General features: G+C 39.8%; 2 protein-coding genes across 4 annotated transcripts in view; one reads left to right on the forward strand and one right to left on the reverse strand.

The window, feature by feature from the left end:
• The window catches only part of HIBCH (3-hydroxyisobutyryl-CoA hydrolase), a 37,785-nt gene extending 35,318 nt beyond the window's left edge, over positions 1 to 2,467 (reverse strand). Inside the window, exons 1-3 of the mRNA XM_079311782.1 lie at positions 2,363 to 2,467; positions 1,488 to 1,530; positions 560 to 700 (exon numbers count right to left, since the gene is read on the reverse strand). Of these exons, the coding sequence (XP_079167908.1) occupies positions 560 to 700; positions 1,488 to 1,530; positions 2,363 to 2,394 (216 nt within the window). The 5' untranslated portion in view covers positions 2,395 to 2,467. The remainder of the gene's footprint in view (positions 1 to 559; positions 701 to 1,487; positions 1,531 to 2,362) is intronic.
• An 88-nt stretch (positions 2,468 to 2,555) lies between these two features.
• Positions 2,556 to 15,035, forward strand: part of MFSD6 (major facilitator superfamily domain containing 6) — a 44,829-nt gene continuing 32,349 nt past the window's right edge. Inside the window, exons 1-3 of one of the 3 annotated variants that reach the window (XM_079311770.1) lie at positions 2,556 to 2,674; positions 2,858 to 2,941; positions 14,551 to 14,605. The gene's annotated coding sequence lies outside the window, so the exon portion shown is untranslated. Of the gene's footprint in view, positions 2,675 to 2,857; positions 2,942 to 4,209; positions 4,316 to 11,254; positions 11,273 to 14,550; positions 14,606 to 15,035 lie in introns of those variants that run through there. The other 2 variants (XM_079311769.1, XM_079311768.1) reach the window with 2 other exon arrangements.

Consider the following 15,035-nt stretch of genomic DNA (forward strand, 5'->3'; position numbering starts at 1 on the left):
TAAGTAGTATTATTAAATGAAAAGAGACTGTTTTCATGCTTTAAATCTCATGGTACTTCACTAGCTTGTAGAAAGAGTGCCTGTAAATCCATGAGTTCTCATTTAAGGAAGGACACTGACAGCCCCCTGCTTCCTAGTGGCAGGTATCTTTTATTTTCAGCCATGCAGCCTCCCCACAAAACATGCACTCCATCAGGAGGCAACACCACTGCACAGGTTGAAATTTGTACCAACTGACCAGGTGGGTGCTGCCAAAAGGAACACACAAATGCTGAGCACTGCTTGCTCTTAATTCATTCCTGGTATAAACATGGATGTCCATTTACCTATGGAGATGCTAAATTTCACTCTGACAGCTTGTTTCTTTGATGTGTCTCCTCTTTCCATCTTGCTTGAAACTGTCTAGTTTTTCCCATGCTATGAATCTCAGCTCACTGTACTCACACAAATTTTCTACTTTAGAAGTGAACTTTCAACACTAAGAAGTGTCTAACTGCATTTTAAAATTGGTTTCAAATAACATATAACATAGTGGATGGGTAGAATTGGAGTTACTAACCTTTATTTGAGGATAAATTTGTTGGATCATAGGCAGATTTAGTGCATTAAGAGCCTTGGGTCTGTTCAAAGTTATTATTCCTGCACCTCCTTTCTTTTCCAACAACACTTCTGCTGTTGAATCTGTTTGCTTAGACATTTTCTGTGCATGCAAAAACAAATAAATAAAGCAAATGTCATCAGCTAGGTAACTTAAAAACATATTTACAAAAGTGTTTATAGAAATTTATTCTCAAAACACACTATTTAGGATCACAAACCATTCATTCTGGAATTGTATGCTAAGTTTTTCCCACTGTACTTCTATTTGCATTTCCTAAACAATTCTTTGGAACATACTTTGAGTCCTTCAGAGTAATAAACCTCAGACAAATTTTTGGACCACGCACTATTTTACAATAACATTTTGAGTTCACTTAAATAAAATTTACAACAGAAACACAAACATACACACAAAAACACCAAAACCAACCAAACAATTCCCCACCCTACTAAGAAAACACAAACCCATGGTTCCTTAAAACTGACATTCTGAAAATACTTGCAGCAGTTAGAACAATGACAGTTCCATATATCCTTGCTGGTAGTTTGACAGTGCAAACCCAAATGTACACCCTGCTTTAAGTAACTTTTAACAGTAGAAAACAAATCCCCTGAACTATTTTCACACTTGCAATGGGATGATATTTAAAGAATTTATGTATGCTAACACAAAAACTATCTCTGAAGTAAAGAAATTTCTATAAAGTAAAGCCAAAATAACCAAGCTTTAATTTACAGTATAACAGACACCTGTAACAAAGTGCTCAAAGATGTGGGCAATATTATGGCTGAGCAATAAATGACAGTGTTCAGAACCACTGTGTGCCTCAGGGGAGTTAAAGAGTCCTGAATGCTTCCAATTCAGTCAAACATTATGCTGTCCTTACCAAATGTTGTAATATTACTTGCAGTCTGTTGAGTGCCCTTAGCCTGAAAAAGAAACATTAAAAAATCAGCTAAAACCATACACCAGACACATGATTCCCCAAATATATGACTGCTGGGTTCACCAAAGCAGTACCAGAAAAATTTGAGAACTCGCTGTACTACTTCCCTGATTAGAATCAATTCAATTAGGGAACAATTCTTTTTTATTGAAACAGTCGGAAATAATTCGCATACTAGTAAACAGATAGATACCAATGCCAGCTGCTACTGTTTTCAAGTTAGGAGAACCTAAAAATACCAGGACAGAGGGGCTGGGAGATATGATTGTGTGTCTTTTAAGGATTTACAGCACGTGTAAATATTGACTTAAAAAAAAAATAAAAAAATAAAGTATTGTCTAGAACCTGCGTCTATTTCCAAGAGCTTCCATGACACAAACCTGCTCTGGTGTGTACACAAGTTTTACACATATTTACACAGGGTTTGTGTAAGAGCTCGCACAGTGCTCGTGCTTCTGTGGGTGACAGGAGACACCCACGCTGCCAAACTTTGTGAACACGCCACTGGTCTGAGCAATGAGGCTGTTATTTATTAATGGCCACTGAGCGAAAGCTGTGCTGGCCACACATCACAGCTGGAGCGAGTAACTTCACATTTCAGCGCACAAACCCGTGTCACACGTTAGTGCCGCGGCACGCTAAGCTGTTTTTTAATCGCGTGCTCGCTTCTGAAGGTGAAAGTTAGTGAAGGCCTGGCTGATGTAGGCCCAAGTATAACTCGCAGCAGCTGCGGGGCGCCGATCCCCGGCCGGCCCGGGCCGCCGCTCCCCTCGCTCCCCGCCGCCGCTGCGGCCCCTCAGGGCGGCCCCCGTTACCTGGGCAGCGCCTTCAGCGCCCGGCCCGCCATGGCGGCACCGCTCCCTCACGGCTCGGCGGCACCCGCGGCGCGCATGCGCGGCGCGCTGAGGGCCGGCGGCGGCCCCGGCTCATGAGGGGAGCTCGCCCGCCTGCTCGCCCCCACTGCCAGCCCCTTCCCGGTAGCCAGGGCAGATTCCTCACCTGCTGCTGCTCCCCGTCCTGGATAAGCCCGCGTGCTGTGAGGGCATCTGGTGATGCAGCCGCTTTAGCGGTGAAGCGAGCAATGCCGCGTGTAGCAATAACATCGCCCGTGCTGCTTGCGGCTCAAGGTGGGGAAAGCTGGCATTGCCAAACTGGCTTCGGAGCTGAGCTTTGCTCGCTGGAGCTGCATTTAGGCGATTTGTTGTTTGGTTTTTTTATTTCTGACCTCCCGGTTTGTTAGTGGTTTCATTATTTCTGACCTCTCTTCATGCTTTTCCTGAAAGAGCAGTCACGCTGTGCTGCCCTCACAGTTCCTGACACACGGACAGCGAGCGAGGTGGGATTTAGGAGCCGCTCCAGTGTAACATCCCACCAAGAACTGCTTGTCCGCCAAGGTAAATACATTAAGATTAGTAATTAGCACTGAGTTACTGCCCCAACAGTAGCTACAGACAACTGTGAGCTCAAATACAGCCTGCTTGTTCAGCATAAACACACTCAGAAATTGCAACTGTGAAAATTGCCTGTTTAAAAAAAAATAAATTATTAAGGCACTTGGCAGTTTATCACGCTAGGAGTCAATAATACAAAATTCACTTTGATTTCAGTAACTAAGACCATTCCATAAATGTTTTTTTTAGGCTGACACATGAGACTGATACTGAAAAGACATGATGAACCATGGAGTAAATGACAATACAGTGCATTAGGTTGAAATGTATCTTCATCATATCTTGGTGTAACAAGGTGTTAGCATCAGCTGCCTTGATTCATATTTGTACTTAAAAGAAAAATAAAATCTTAAAACCTTTTTAGCAAATTTATTTTGCTGGAAGAAGAAAAAAAGTTCTAGCTGTCAGAAGCACTTCTAAAGAAGTCTCCAGAGGGCAACCTTGCTCTTTATTTATAAAATTATTCAGCTGCTGCTTATAACACATCATTTGTGTTGGCATTTCTGTTGCAGTGACTCTCAGAGTATATTAAATCTGGTTATAAAAATTTTAATCAAACTAAATAGGCACCAGAAAAAATACAGAACATTTCTGTATTAATGCAGTCTCAGTTTTCAGTCTTGCACAATGTGGACAAAAAATAACTGAGAACAGGACATGAGGTGTTCTTGCAGATCCTGGGAGACTGTCTACTGCAAACTAATTAATTGCATGAATTCATTAGGTGATCCTGGCTATTCAAACTTTCACCTAAACGTTATATGATAATCAGTGATGCAGATTATTGGTGTCATGTTGTGTGCAGACAGCCCTATATGCAGCTTTGCATAATTACAAGTGCCATGCAATTAAATCTAAACCAGGCTAAATGACACCAAATTATCACAGTTGGCAGACCTGAACCCTTAGATATGTATTTAAAAATATATATTTTTGAGGATAACTCTGTAGCTCTCATCCAAGCATTACTAATTAAAGTGTTTGATAAGCAGGTAACATTTTTGTTTCACATTTCCTGTGACTAAAAGTCTCTGCATTTCACAGAAGAATATGAAAGTAACTTTTCTATGGGATAATCTCTTTGTTGTTGTTGTTGTGAGGATGAAGAAATGGCTGTGTAGAAGCTCACCTTGTGTAAGAGCAGGTGGAGGCTGTTTGAAACCCCTGGAAAGCTAACAAATTCCACCTGCACATGGGCAAGGCTGTGATCAGGAATGATTACAGGGGGTGTCTGTTACTGGGGGTCCAAAAGAAGCTGGTGATCTGATTAATCTTTTAGTTATCCTGATTTTGATCTGCTCTCCTCCTGTCCTCAGTGTAAATAATGGTGTAAACCCTTTGTGGCCTTACAGCTCTATGTCTGATTTAGGACACAAGTGGGCCTACTCCTTTGTCAACAGTGAAGTAACAGCAAGCCTTGCCTTGAGACAACTACTGATTTCATTCCTTTTTTTTTTTTTTTTAAGCAATTTTTATGAAGAAGTAGTGGTAACAGAAGAGGCATCTTCATTGAGCCTTCATTTTTAAACCTGCTGATGATGGCTTGAGTTTACCTATAGATTTTTTAGGAGCAGGGGATTCATAGGTATTAGAAAACTGCTATTTTTTTCACAGCCATTTAGCTAAATGTAGTCCTGTCCAAAAAGCAACTCAGATATCATCCTGTTTTTCAATAGTCCTCCTGAACACACTTTTTTTTTTTTTTTCCAGAGTGGAATATCAAAGTGAAAATGCTTTCTAAAAAATAAATAAAAGAGTTCTCTAAGTTGATAGTGGAAAAATAGTTAATATAATGGAGTTGCCTGAGAATAAGCAGAATTAGACGACCTTTAACCTGGGAATTTATGGATTATTTTACTATTGGCAAAGAGGGCTGCACCATACTGGATGGGAACTGAGAGTCTGTAAGTGCAATAGCCAGAAGGATAAGCAGGTTGTAATTCCTCCCCCTAGAGAAATTTCCTGGCAGCACATTCAGCAGGTTTGAAAAGAGAAAACAAGTTGCAGACTGTAGGAGGTCTTTAGAGTTGAGCAGATGTTTTCAGGTTTTGTTTCTGGTTTGGGTTTTTTTGTTTTTGGGGTGTTTTTTTTGGTTTTTGTTTTGTTTTGTTTTATTTTTCTTTTCCAGAAAAACACATAACTTTAGAATGTGGGAGCTCTTGCTCTCAGGTAGGATTCCAAGAGCAGTTCAGCTGCATTCTGTGTGCCACCTGTGCACCCCTAGTTAACCATTAATTTGTGCCTAGCATTTGCCTCTGAGAGCTCCCAGAGTAGTTGACCAAGACCAGATAATAAATGGTACAAGTACTTCATCATGTACCATGCTGCTGAATCCAGGTTTGCTGTAAATCCAAGCTTTTGCTCTGCTGGTCTAACAGCTGGCACCTCATTTCTGTATGTGTGGTTAGTAAGTGCATCCTTACAGTGTGTGAAGGTTAAGGGAAAATTAGTCTGGGAAGGTTTGAGGAACAGAATGGGAAAATTTCCAGTTCATGCCTGCTAACTGGTTGTTACTGTGCTGACAGACAATCCTCACATTGTTATTTCTGAGTCCAGACTCACTTGACAGCCCTCTAAAACAGGTGTCACAGGCTGAAATTCCCTCATGCCAGCTTGGGTACCTAATAGTAAAGGCTCAGGGGCATAACTAAGAGCAGAAGTAGACTTAAAATAAGCAGAAAACGAATCTGTTTCTTCACTCTCTTAACAGCAGGCCAACCCCAGGTGAGGACTTAAACATCTTGTGATATGGAGAAACAAACTTTTGCTTTTGTCTGTAACCTGAGTAATCTCATATGAACACTGTGCTTCCCCAGGGCTTTTGGTCAGAGACCTTTGATCATGTAGTCATACAACATCTGATATCATAGATTTGGGATGAGGGCATACAGCTAATGCAGTAGTGAATTTCTCCTGTAAGAAGAAAGGGTGTGAGGGAGGAAAAAAAATCAACTTCCATTTTTCTCTTTTTTTCTTCATCAGTTAATTTACATCTTATCAGCGGGGAACTAGAAAGTGTTTGGAAAAGGCTGAAAGCAAATCCATAATGAAACTGTGTGAGCGAAGCAGTTTTCGTTTTCTTTTTGGCCTCGGAGAGCGCCTTGGAAAGTGTGGGAGTGGCCGGGTGCTGCTGCAGATGCTGCCGTGTTGGTGAGACAAGGGAGAGAGGCTCCAAGCGAGGTCCATCCAGCAGTGAGCTCCTCTCCTCCCACCAGCCCGGCTTAGACACAGCACTCGTGCTGCAGCCACCCTGCCAGAACCCCCTGGGTGAGACGGGACCCTGGGCAAACACCCTCCTACATCTTTCTTCCCTGCTGCCACAAGCAATCTGTCACTCCTCTCCCCGAACCACCCTCCACCTACGTACAAAGCCATAACTGTAAGGAACGCCCTCTTCCCTCCTCCTTTTCCTCCCCACGAGCCTGTTCTCCGTGGGTGAAAAATGCTATCTTCCCAGAGATCTGGTCACCCCCGACTTTGGCTTTGAGACCCAAGCTGCTTGATACCTTTTAGGACTACAGCTTGGCAACCTCTGCTTGCAGATCTATTGTGTTAGTTTTTCAATTGCATATAATTGCACATGTGCAGGTGGGAAGGGGCTATTTGCTTCCCACTCGCTTTGGTACGCCTCCCTTCCTAAGAGGACCCGCTTCCTTCCCTTTCTGCTCTCAGCCTCCCACGCGTTTAGCAATGAGAAATGCTGCAGAAAACTGACCAGCTACCAACCCGCCCACCTGAGGAGGAGGAGCACCAGCAGCAGCAGCACATTTCTCTCGCTCTCAGCTTTTTAAACACAGTTAAAAAGAGCTGTAGCGTGGGTGGAAGTAGCTGTAGGGAGTGTGCGTGGGAATGGGGCTAGAGGAAAGTGCATTTTTTCTTGGTAGGACAGTTAATTTCTAGTGGACCAAAAAAATACCCCAAAGATATCTCACTGCTGAGGGTGTCTTTGGCTGTGTAATTAGTTCTTGAGTTTCCCAGGTCTGGAAAGGATGAAGCAGGGAATGAAACAAGTGATGGCAGGGAAGCTTGCCTTCCAGACTTCAAGAGTCTGCTTAGCAAATGATATCTGTATCGCATCTCATTGTGTCATCACGTCTGCTGTTCTGCTCTCAATGTGTGTTCTTCTTTCTGGGAGAGTCAGAGCTGCCTGTATGTAGGAAGAGAAAAAGGCTTGTGGTTTTCACACCATGTGGGTCTTTATTTCAAAATACTGTCCCTGTTGGACCTCTTGAAATAGCACTGTCCCAGAATATCATTTAATTCAAGATTTACTCTGTGTGCTTCTGTAAGAAATTAAAATGAAGCTTATTTGTGTTAACTGGTTGTTATTTGAGGTGCTTTGCTTGTATTGCATGAAAATAGCAGTGGAACTAGTAAGGAAAACAGAACTTCTAAGACTTGTGGTATAGAGTGCAGAGTGGTAGTGCTATAATCTCTCTGATAGACTCCAAGAGCCAAGGTTCCCCAGGAGCTTTGAGTTTCTGAGTTGGTATGACTTGGCTACCTAAAATACAGATCTTACAATAGATAATCCTCCTCAAAGTTGTCCTAACATAAGTTAGTTGCACACATTCTTCTCAAGCCAAAACTCTACCCATACATTGGTTTTGACTAGATTTCTCACCAGCTTCAGAATTTCCATATATGTTACTGATGCAGAATCTTATATCAGGATGTGGTCTTTAATGATTCAGAACTGCCAAACAATGAAATTTGACTCTGAAAGTATTGGAGATACCTGAAAAAAAATTATTGTGCAGGACATGTAATTTTCTCCTAAAGAGTAAAAGTGGCCTCACTGACTTCAGTGCCTTCCTTCACAGCCTGTCTCCTGCAGCTCTGGAAATTTTATCTTAGAGATGGAAGACAAATGTAGGCATAATTTTTATGCTCAGAAACAAATGAAGTTATGAATAAACCTAATTAACACAATTTCATGTGACACAACAGACAGATCAGCTGATGGACTTGTGCTAGCAAGAGGTAGAGCCCTATCAGTGGAGATGTAACCTTAATTGAACTAATTATCCTGGTGTTTTAAAAGTCTTATTTATGAATGGTGAATAATATTTTAAATATAGCCCTCTAACCTTCCACTGAATCTTATGTAGTTAATAATTATAATCTACTGGAATGACATACCCAGCCTGAGGAGGAACAATATTCCAAATACTAAGTTCATGTCACTTGACTGATTTTCTTTAAAACATAGCAGCAATTCCTTTGTCAGTAGCATTCTGAAGCACTATTGGCCTGCTTGTAAATCTACCTCATATTTAGCATTGGTTCAGTTAAATATGGAGGTAGTGCTTTTCATACCTTTTATATCAATGAATGTACATCAGATTTTAAATGCAGATTATATGCTTATCTTGCCAACTACCATTAGCCTGAAGTTTTTCTTCTATGATCTATCTGTTGTGGTAGAATTATATTATTTAAGAAGCAGTTAAAAAAAAAATAAGAAAAATCTCACGAACATTTAGAATCATTAAAAATCTATTTTGGGAGCTCAGTCCTGTGTGTAAGATTCCTCTTGGCCTCCCTGTTTTGTCTGTTGTTCAGCTGGAATGCCACACACTTTGGTCTTGAACCATCTGCTTCCTTCTCAGGGGTCATAGTGAATGACTAGTTACCTATTTTGTCTCCATCAGAATCATAGTGAATTAAGCACAAAAGCATTTGCTGCTAATTAGTAGCTTTCTGGCAGACCAGGGAACTGAGCACCTCAGATGTTTATTTCAAGAATTTGTTCCTCTAAATTAAAGTGAGGCTCTTCAGCAGTTTGGCTGACAGTCTGACAGTATCTTATTAAATGGATGTGGTGTATTCAAACCTTCCTGTGTTTCTAGTTGGGCACCTCACACAAATATTATTTTCACTTCAAAAGACAAACATTTTGTTTTAAAAGTCATTATTAAAAATATTCTTTTGAAATTTCTTTCTGTTTTATTTCATCCTGGAGTATAGTGAAAACTGTTCATAAAATAATCACTTGAACATTTCCTAGGGAAAGATATCTTAATGCCACAAAGATGCAAAGGACAGCAGAGCAGAGGGGAGAACTTAGAAATTAGGGAAAAATAGGTCAGTAGAATAAACAAAGGCCATTAAGCTATTAAATAAGAGTCTATCACTCACTGCTGCAGATATATTCTGTTCAAAGTATGAATTATTAGCATCCAGTATGGGGTAATAATGAATTTCAATGCAACTCAATTTATCAGCTCTGTATATAATGATTAACCTGGCAGAAGGATGTGTAGTAAGTCAGAAGGAGAAGTGTTTGTTTTCTTTTTACTTTTTTTTTTTCACCCTTGATCATAAACAAACTTGCAGTGACAGGGACAGAGTACTTGGTTCCTTGAGCACTTATTGAGTGGATATACTTCCCTAGGGATATAGTGCTCAGTGAAGAAAGGCAGTGGCAGCTGTGGCAGGCCACAACATAGATTTGAATTGTTCCAAAGGAAATACATGTTTTCTAGTCTCATTAGCTCCTCTCTCTAATCTCAGTCTTGCATCTGCTCCACAGATTTCATGGTGCCACTGGTTCTCCTGTCCAGACCAGACACTCCATCACCCTCTGTGTCTCTGCAATAGCAGGCTGGGACAGGGGCTCACGCTGCTAACAGCTCTGGATGGGAATATATATAATTACTTCAGAAATCACATGGAACTCAAGGTGATTGAGTCATACTTTGACACACCTCTGTCTGCCAAGAAAAATGCAGGCACTCCCTTATAGAGCTGTTGCTAAGAGCACTTCTTCAGGCTCTGGGAGTGAGAAGGTACTTTATTGTACAGTTAGCTGCAGGAGTTAACAGCAGGGTTTCAGTCTGGGACCTGCCAAGAAATTAAAGCATGTAATTAAAGGCTGTGCTTCTGCCTAGGAGATGTTGCACCACGTAGAATTAGTCTGAGACACTATTCTGTAAATTTAAAACCTTTGAAAAGTGATTCTATTGGCATTTGTAGCCTAAAAAATAAGAGAAAGTCTTGGCTAAAGTCCAGAACTAAGACAAAACATCTTTTGTTTGTTCTATGCTAAATTTAAATGATTTTGTAAGAAAGCAGAGACTTTATGTAAAATAAAAGAGAGAGAGAGAGAGAGAAATCCATTTATCCATTTTCAATCTGAAATGTTAATGGAATTTTTTTTCCCCATGACTGAGCAGGAGAATCATGAAACACATTTGATCTGTTCATTTCCTTTTCTGTGTCACTACTAGCATCCACAGCTTTTGTGAGCCTTTTGGAATGTTCACCATTGATCAGTTGCCTTCCTAGTAAGAGACAGCTGAATCTTGCAGGTACAGCTGTCTGTCACCTCAATTACAAGAGCAACATAGAATTTTCAGCATATTTCATATAGTCTGAAGAAGCAGACAATTACTTTTTACTAAAAAGCCACATGGCACAATGATTATGGGATCCAGAGGAAGAAGGTTTAGATGCTTTGAATTTCTGTGTTGCTTTTCAAATGAACACATGGAGTATATTTTCTAGTTGAAAACTTCTATCTTGTAAGAGTTCACAGAACAGTTTTCTTCAAGCTGATATTTAAAAGGGTCTATGTTACAAGGGATCTATGCTTTTTCTTTCCAAGCAGATAATTTGACCATGGCTTCACATGTGAGCCTGTAACTCTACCACCTGTCAGCTGTTACCCAGTTCTGCAGAAGGAAATGAGCCTATTTTTTCAGCACAGGACAAACAAATCCTCCATCTACTAAAATGTTCTCACTCAGCCACACTCCTTTCCCCAGGAGTCTCTCAATTTATCTTTTCTTCTCAGGAAATTTCCCACCTAAGAATTTCCCACCTTCTTTTTAAGTAAAAAAAACAGTTTAGTATTTATATTTACAGAAGTAAAAAGCCCCAAACTTCATCATGTTCTCCAGTATGTCATTTCAGGTGGTTGTGGGGTATTTGCAGTCATCTATCTGTTTCCCAGGAACTCATTTGCTTTTGTTAGTTATTCACAGTAATCAGTCATAGTGCTTGTAGGTACCATAATTACTCACCACAGAATGACTGCAACAACGGGTTGTGACTTTGTCACTGCAGAGTAACAACCAGAGCAGTTCTCTCAGGAATATGTGTGCTAATTCTGGAAGGTGCAGGAAAACATTCTCCCTTCAAGACGTGACTTCAACACCCGGAAACTTGACTGCAGTGACCTCTACTGTGTAACCTTCACTTTTCCTGTTCAAGGAAAGGAACTCTTTGTAGATCTGTTATAATATTTCAGACCTTTCTAATACATAGAATGTGAGTACTGGATACTTATCTCAAAAATAAACCATAGTTCAGATGTGTTTCTAAAGAGTTTTAGCTCAGTAGATAGCTAAATTGAACTTTTAGTTCACTTTCTGTCTCCCTTTCCCGGATAGGCCTGGGTTAATTAGTAACCAACCTTCCAATATCCACTTCCTCCTCTTGAATCTTTTCTGTATAAACTGTGTATATTTGTTCAGCCACTGTTGTTGCAGGATCACCCCCCCACCCTGCTCAAGTCCAAAGGTTTACCAGTTTTGTTTCACTCATAGATTTAAAGATGAGTAAGACAGATTTTGTAAACTAATTACTGCATTCTATTTTAGTGATACTTCATTGACTTAAAATTTGGTGCTGTTGGACCAAAATTTAAAATATATTGCAGTTTGAAGTCTTTGAAATTATTTTCCAGTAATTACTATTTGGAATGCTAGTTTATGCTTAAATTACTAATTTTGAAAGTGAGACATACGAGGTAGACAGACAACCTATGTGTCATGTGCATTTGTGTCTATCCACATTTTCATTTTTGCCAATGAAAATTATAAATAACACAGTTTACTGGAGAATTTTCAAAATTATAAGTCTTACTTGTGAGAGTGCTGTCTGAAGGGTTTTTAGGCATCAGGAGGGCTGATTCACAACTGTACTCCATAGTGTTAAGTTTAATTGTTTAACTTTTTTATTCCACTTCAACCTGAATGACAAAACCCACCTACAGTTCAGAGCTGATGGCATTTGCACTCTCTGTGGTTATGTTACTCAGCTCACATGCTACAAACTGAGACCTTAGGCTTTCTTTGACATTCCCTGCTGTTCCTGCTATCAGTAGCCAAGGAAGACATGAGGAAATTTTGACTACAGCATTTCTGACTTAGATACAGCTGATGACAAGGAGGGGCCAGTTGCTGATGGCTTGCTCTGGCTTCTCCTTCTGTCACTCAGGTAGGAAGTGCTGTGGCTTTAAATAAATTAGAATGGCTCTGCCATTCTGTAATAGGAAAAGTTCTTTCCCAACTCAGTACATCTTTAAACTATTTTTAAAGCAAAATATGAGGGTTAGTGACACTTACTACATGGTAGCTGAAGGAACTGCAGAACTCATGAAATCACCTGTGGCCCAAAGGGGAGCTGCAAAACCTTGAAACATTTAATTATAAGAATGTAAGATATTTTGAAAAACTGAAGGGGAAATAAATTACACAACATTTTTGAGAACTATTAATTTATTGTTATTCTAGTATCTTTTATTTGTTCCCCAGAAGATTATAGGTCTTGGAAACCCCAGTAACCTGGGCATTTATCTTCTGTGCTTTTCCTTTGCTGGCACTTGACAAAACTGTAGCATCCACAGTATCTTTGCAAGTTTTGGACAGGTCTCCTCGTAGCTTCATTTGATGTTTTGTTTTCCTGTAGGAGAAGAAAGAGTAAATTAATTTACTTTTTCCAATTCAGGACTTTTTAGATCTGCTGCATCCCTGCTAATTAGCCTCTTTATCTGACTGGTCAATACTAGACTACTCAGCTGTTTCAGGCAGAGAAGTCAGTCCAAATTTCTGAGCCTCCTTCCTGGAACTTTTCTAACACTAACATGCTCTTTTTGAAAGAAGGAGAACATCTTGATTTTTTCTTTTTCTGTAAATCTTACAAAATCCATGTCTGAATTTCTATACGTGTGAAAAAAATAAAACCATCTATTTTGCTAAAATAGAATTATTCTTTACTTTGCAATTGGTTTTGCACATATAATTTTTTTTTCCTCATGGGTGCTTTGACAGTTTTGAACCTTCTGGTAACAAACAGTTAACAACATGCTGTAGCAGTACAAGAAATCCTCAGGGAGCTAGGTTGTACCTTCTAAAAGCAGATAAAATCATCCAACTGCAGGCTACAGGCCTTTACTCAACTATTTATAGAGCTATTTATAGGGGAAAAGAAGGGAAAGAAGAAAAGGAATTAGTAAATGACTTTAGAAAGGATGGGTATTTAGAATTCATAGTTGATGGGCTGATTTAGGAAGTCAGGAGATGTGACAGAAAAAGGGTAAGGAATGTTAATAGTGTTACATAGACAAAGACTATTTTTTCTACTGTTGTCACCTTCCTGTGTTTTGGATTTTTTTTTTTCTTTTCCCACCCAGCCATTTCAAAGGCATATCCTTGCAATGACGCATCAGTTTTCTGTCTGCTTGAGGTTTAGAAATAGCTGAGCTGTTATAAATAGATCACAATCTGCAAGAGACTAAGACAATGGAAATACTGTAAAAGCTTTGCTGAAAAATTTAGAGGTGGATTGAGATTCTGGCTGTCTCAGTTAGAAATGCTTTATTAACCAGTGCAGAGGAAGCTGTGCTCTCTGTGCAGCAGGGGGGAACAGCCAAGTGGAACCAGGTGGCACTTTGGGTCACAGTGCCAAGCACCAAGCCATGTCCAGCCCAGTCCCTGGGCCCTCAGCTCAATGATGTGAGAAGGTGGCACCTTGCTGTTCCTCACTGCAAGGCTAGAGCACCAGAGGCAGTTACTCTTTTATACACTCTAGAGACACTAAATCAGAATGTTTAACTTTTACACCACAGCTTTTCTGGCAGTAGCTGTGTACTCTGAATTGATAGCATTCATCAATTTTGCTCCCTTTTTCCACTTTGCCTCCAAAATACCTTAACTTTAGTGAGGTTTCACAGCACATGGCTGAAAGCTTGACCTTGTCTAATAAAGCAGTGAAAAAATCAGAACTGGGAAAAAGTCCAAGATCCCTTTGTTTCTGCTTGAGAAATTCTTGTATAGGGTCATTTAGATCCTATGAACACTTCCAAACAGACTTTGGAAAAAGGAGTAGCTGTCCTGCACTGAAACCTGATACCTGGGAGTGGTGTTATTCCCCCAGCCATAGACAAATAGCTGAGGTCCATTTTCTTATACTTGACTGTATAATTCTGTTATAGAGAATGCTGAGAAAGATGCTTTGGTAACTGTGGGAAAAATAAGACATTAAATGGAAGGAACAAACTTTCTCAAAGGTACGTTTCTGCCTTAAAGAGGAGCTGCTTCCTGAAACCAGGCTGTGTCACAGTAGATATATCATGGCAACTAGCTTAATATCAGCTATCCATTCTCAATCCTTGCCAAACATAAACCACTAATGTCTTTGCCTGACGTCTGGCCCTAGTTGTTGTAATAGAATTTTAGGTCAGTACACACTGCAGACCTAAATTAGTGTTCTAAACCATAAACATATGTTGGGCTTTTTTTCACTGTCAATAACTTTGTATCCAGGTTTGGAAAAGAAACATTGCAGTGGAGGAATCACATGAATTTATTAATGAGCTCGGTAAGTATGTAACTATTAATATCTTCTGAGATTTTATTTGTCTTATTTTTATCTTCAGTTTCAGACTCTGAAATAAACAGATGTTTGAAACTTTCCACTGAGAACTCTACAATAGGCTGTCTTCAATGCCTTGTGTTAACTGGGATATTGTAGGAAACAAGTAAACAGCTGTGTGCAGTATTTCTGAAACAATTTGTATCTTCACATGAAGTATTTTATCCACATTCCACTGATAGCCCTAAAAAGAAAACATCTAAAATATTTCTTGGATGTTATTAAATACTTATTATTTTCAACCAGAAAAGAGAGTACAAAAATTGAACAAAAAAAGGAACTTTGTCCTCTAATATTAAAAGAGAACATTAAATCTGCCATTACTATTCCATGGCATGACTGGCAACATAGTTTACCTGCCCTAAGCACATTTTCA

Source organism: Erithacus rubecula (assembly GCF_903797595.1).
Source record: "Erithacus rubecula genome assembly, chromosome: 8".
In the NCBI taxonomy this organism is placed as follows: Eukaryota; Metazoa; Chordata; class Aves; order Passeriformes; family Muscicapidae; genus Erithacus; species Erithacus rubecula.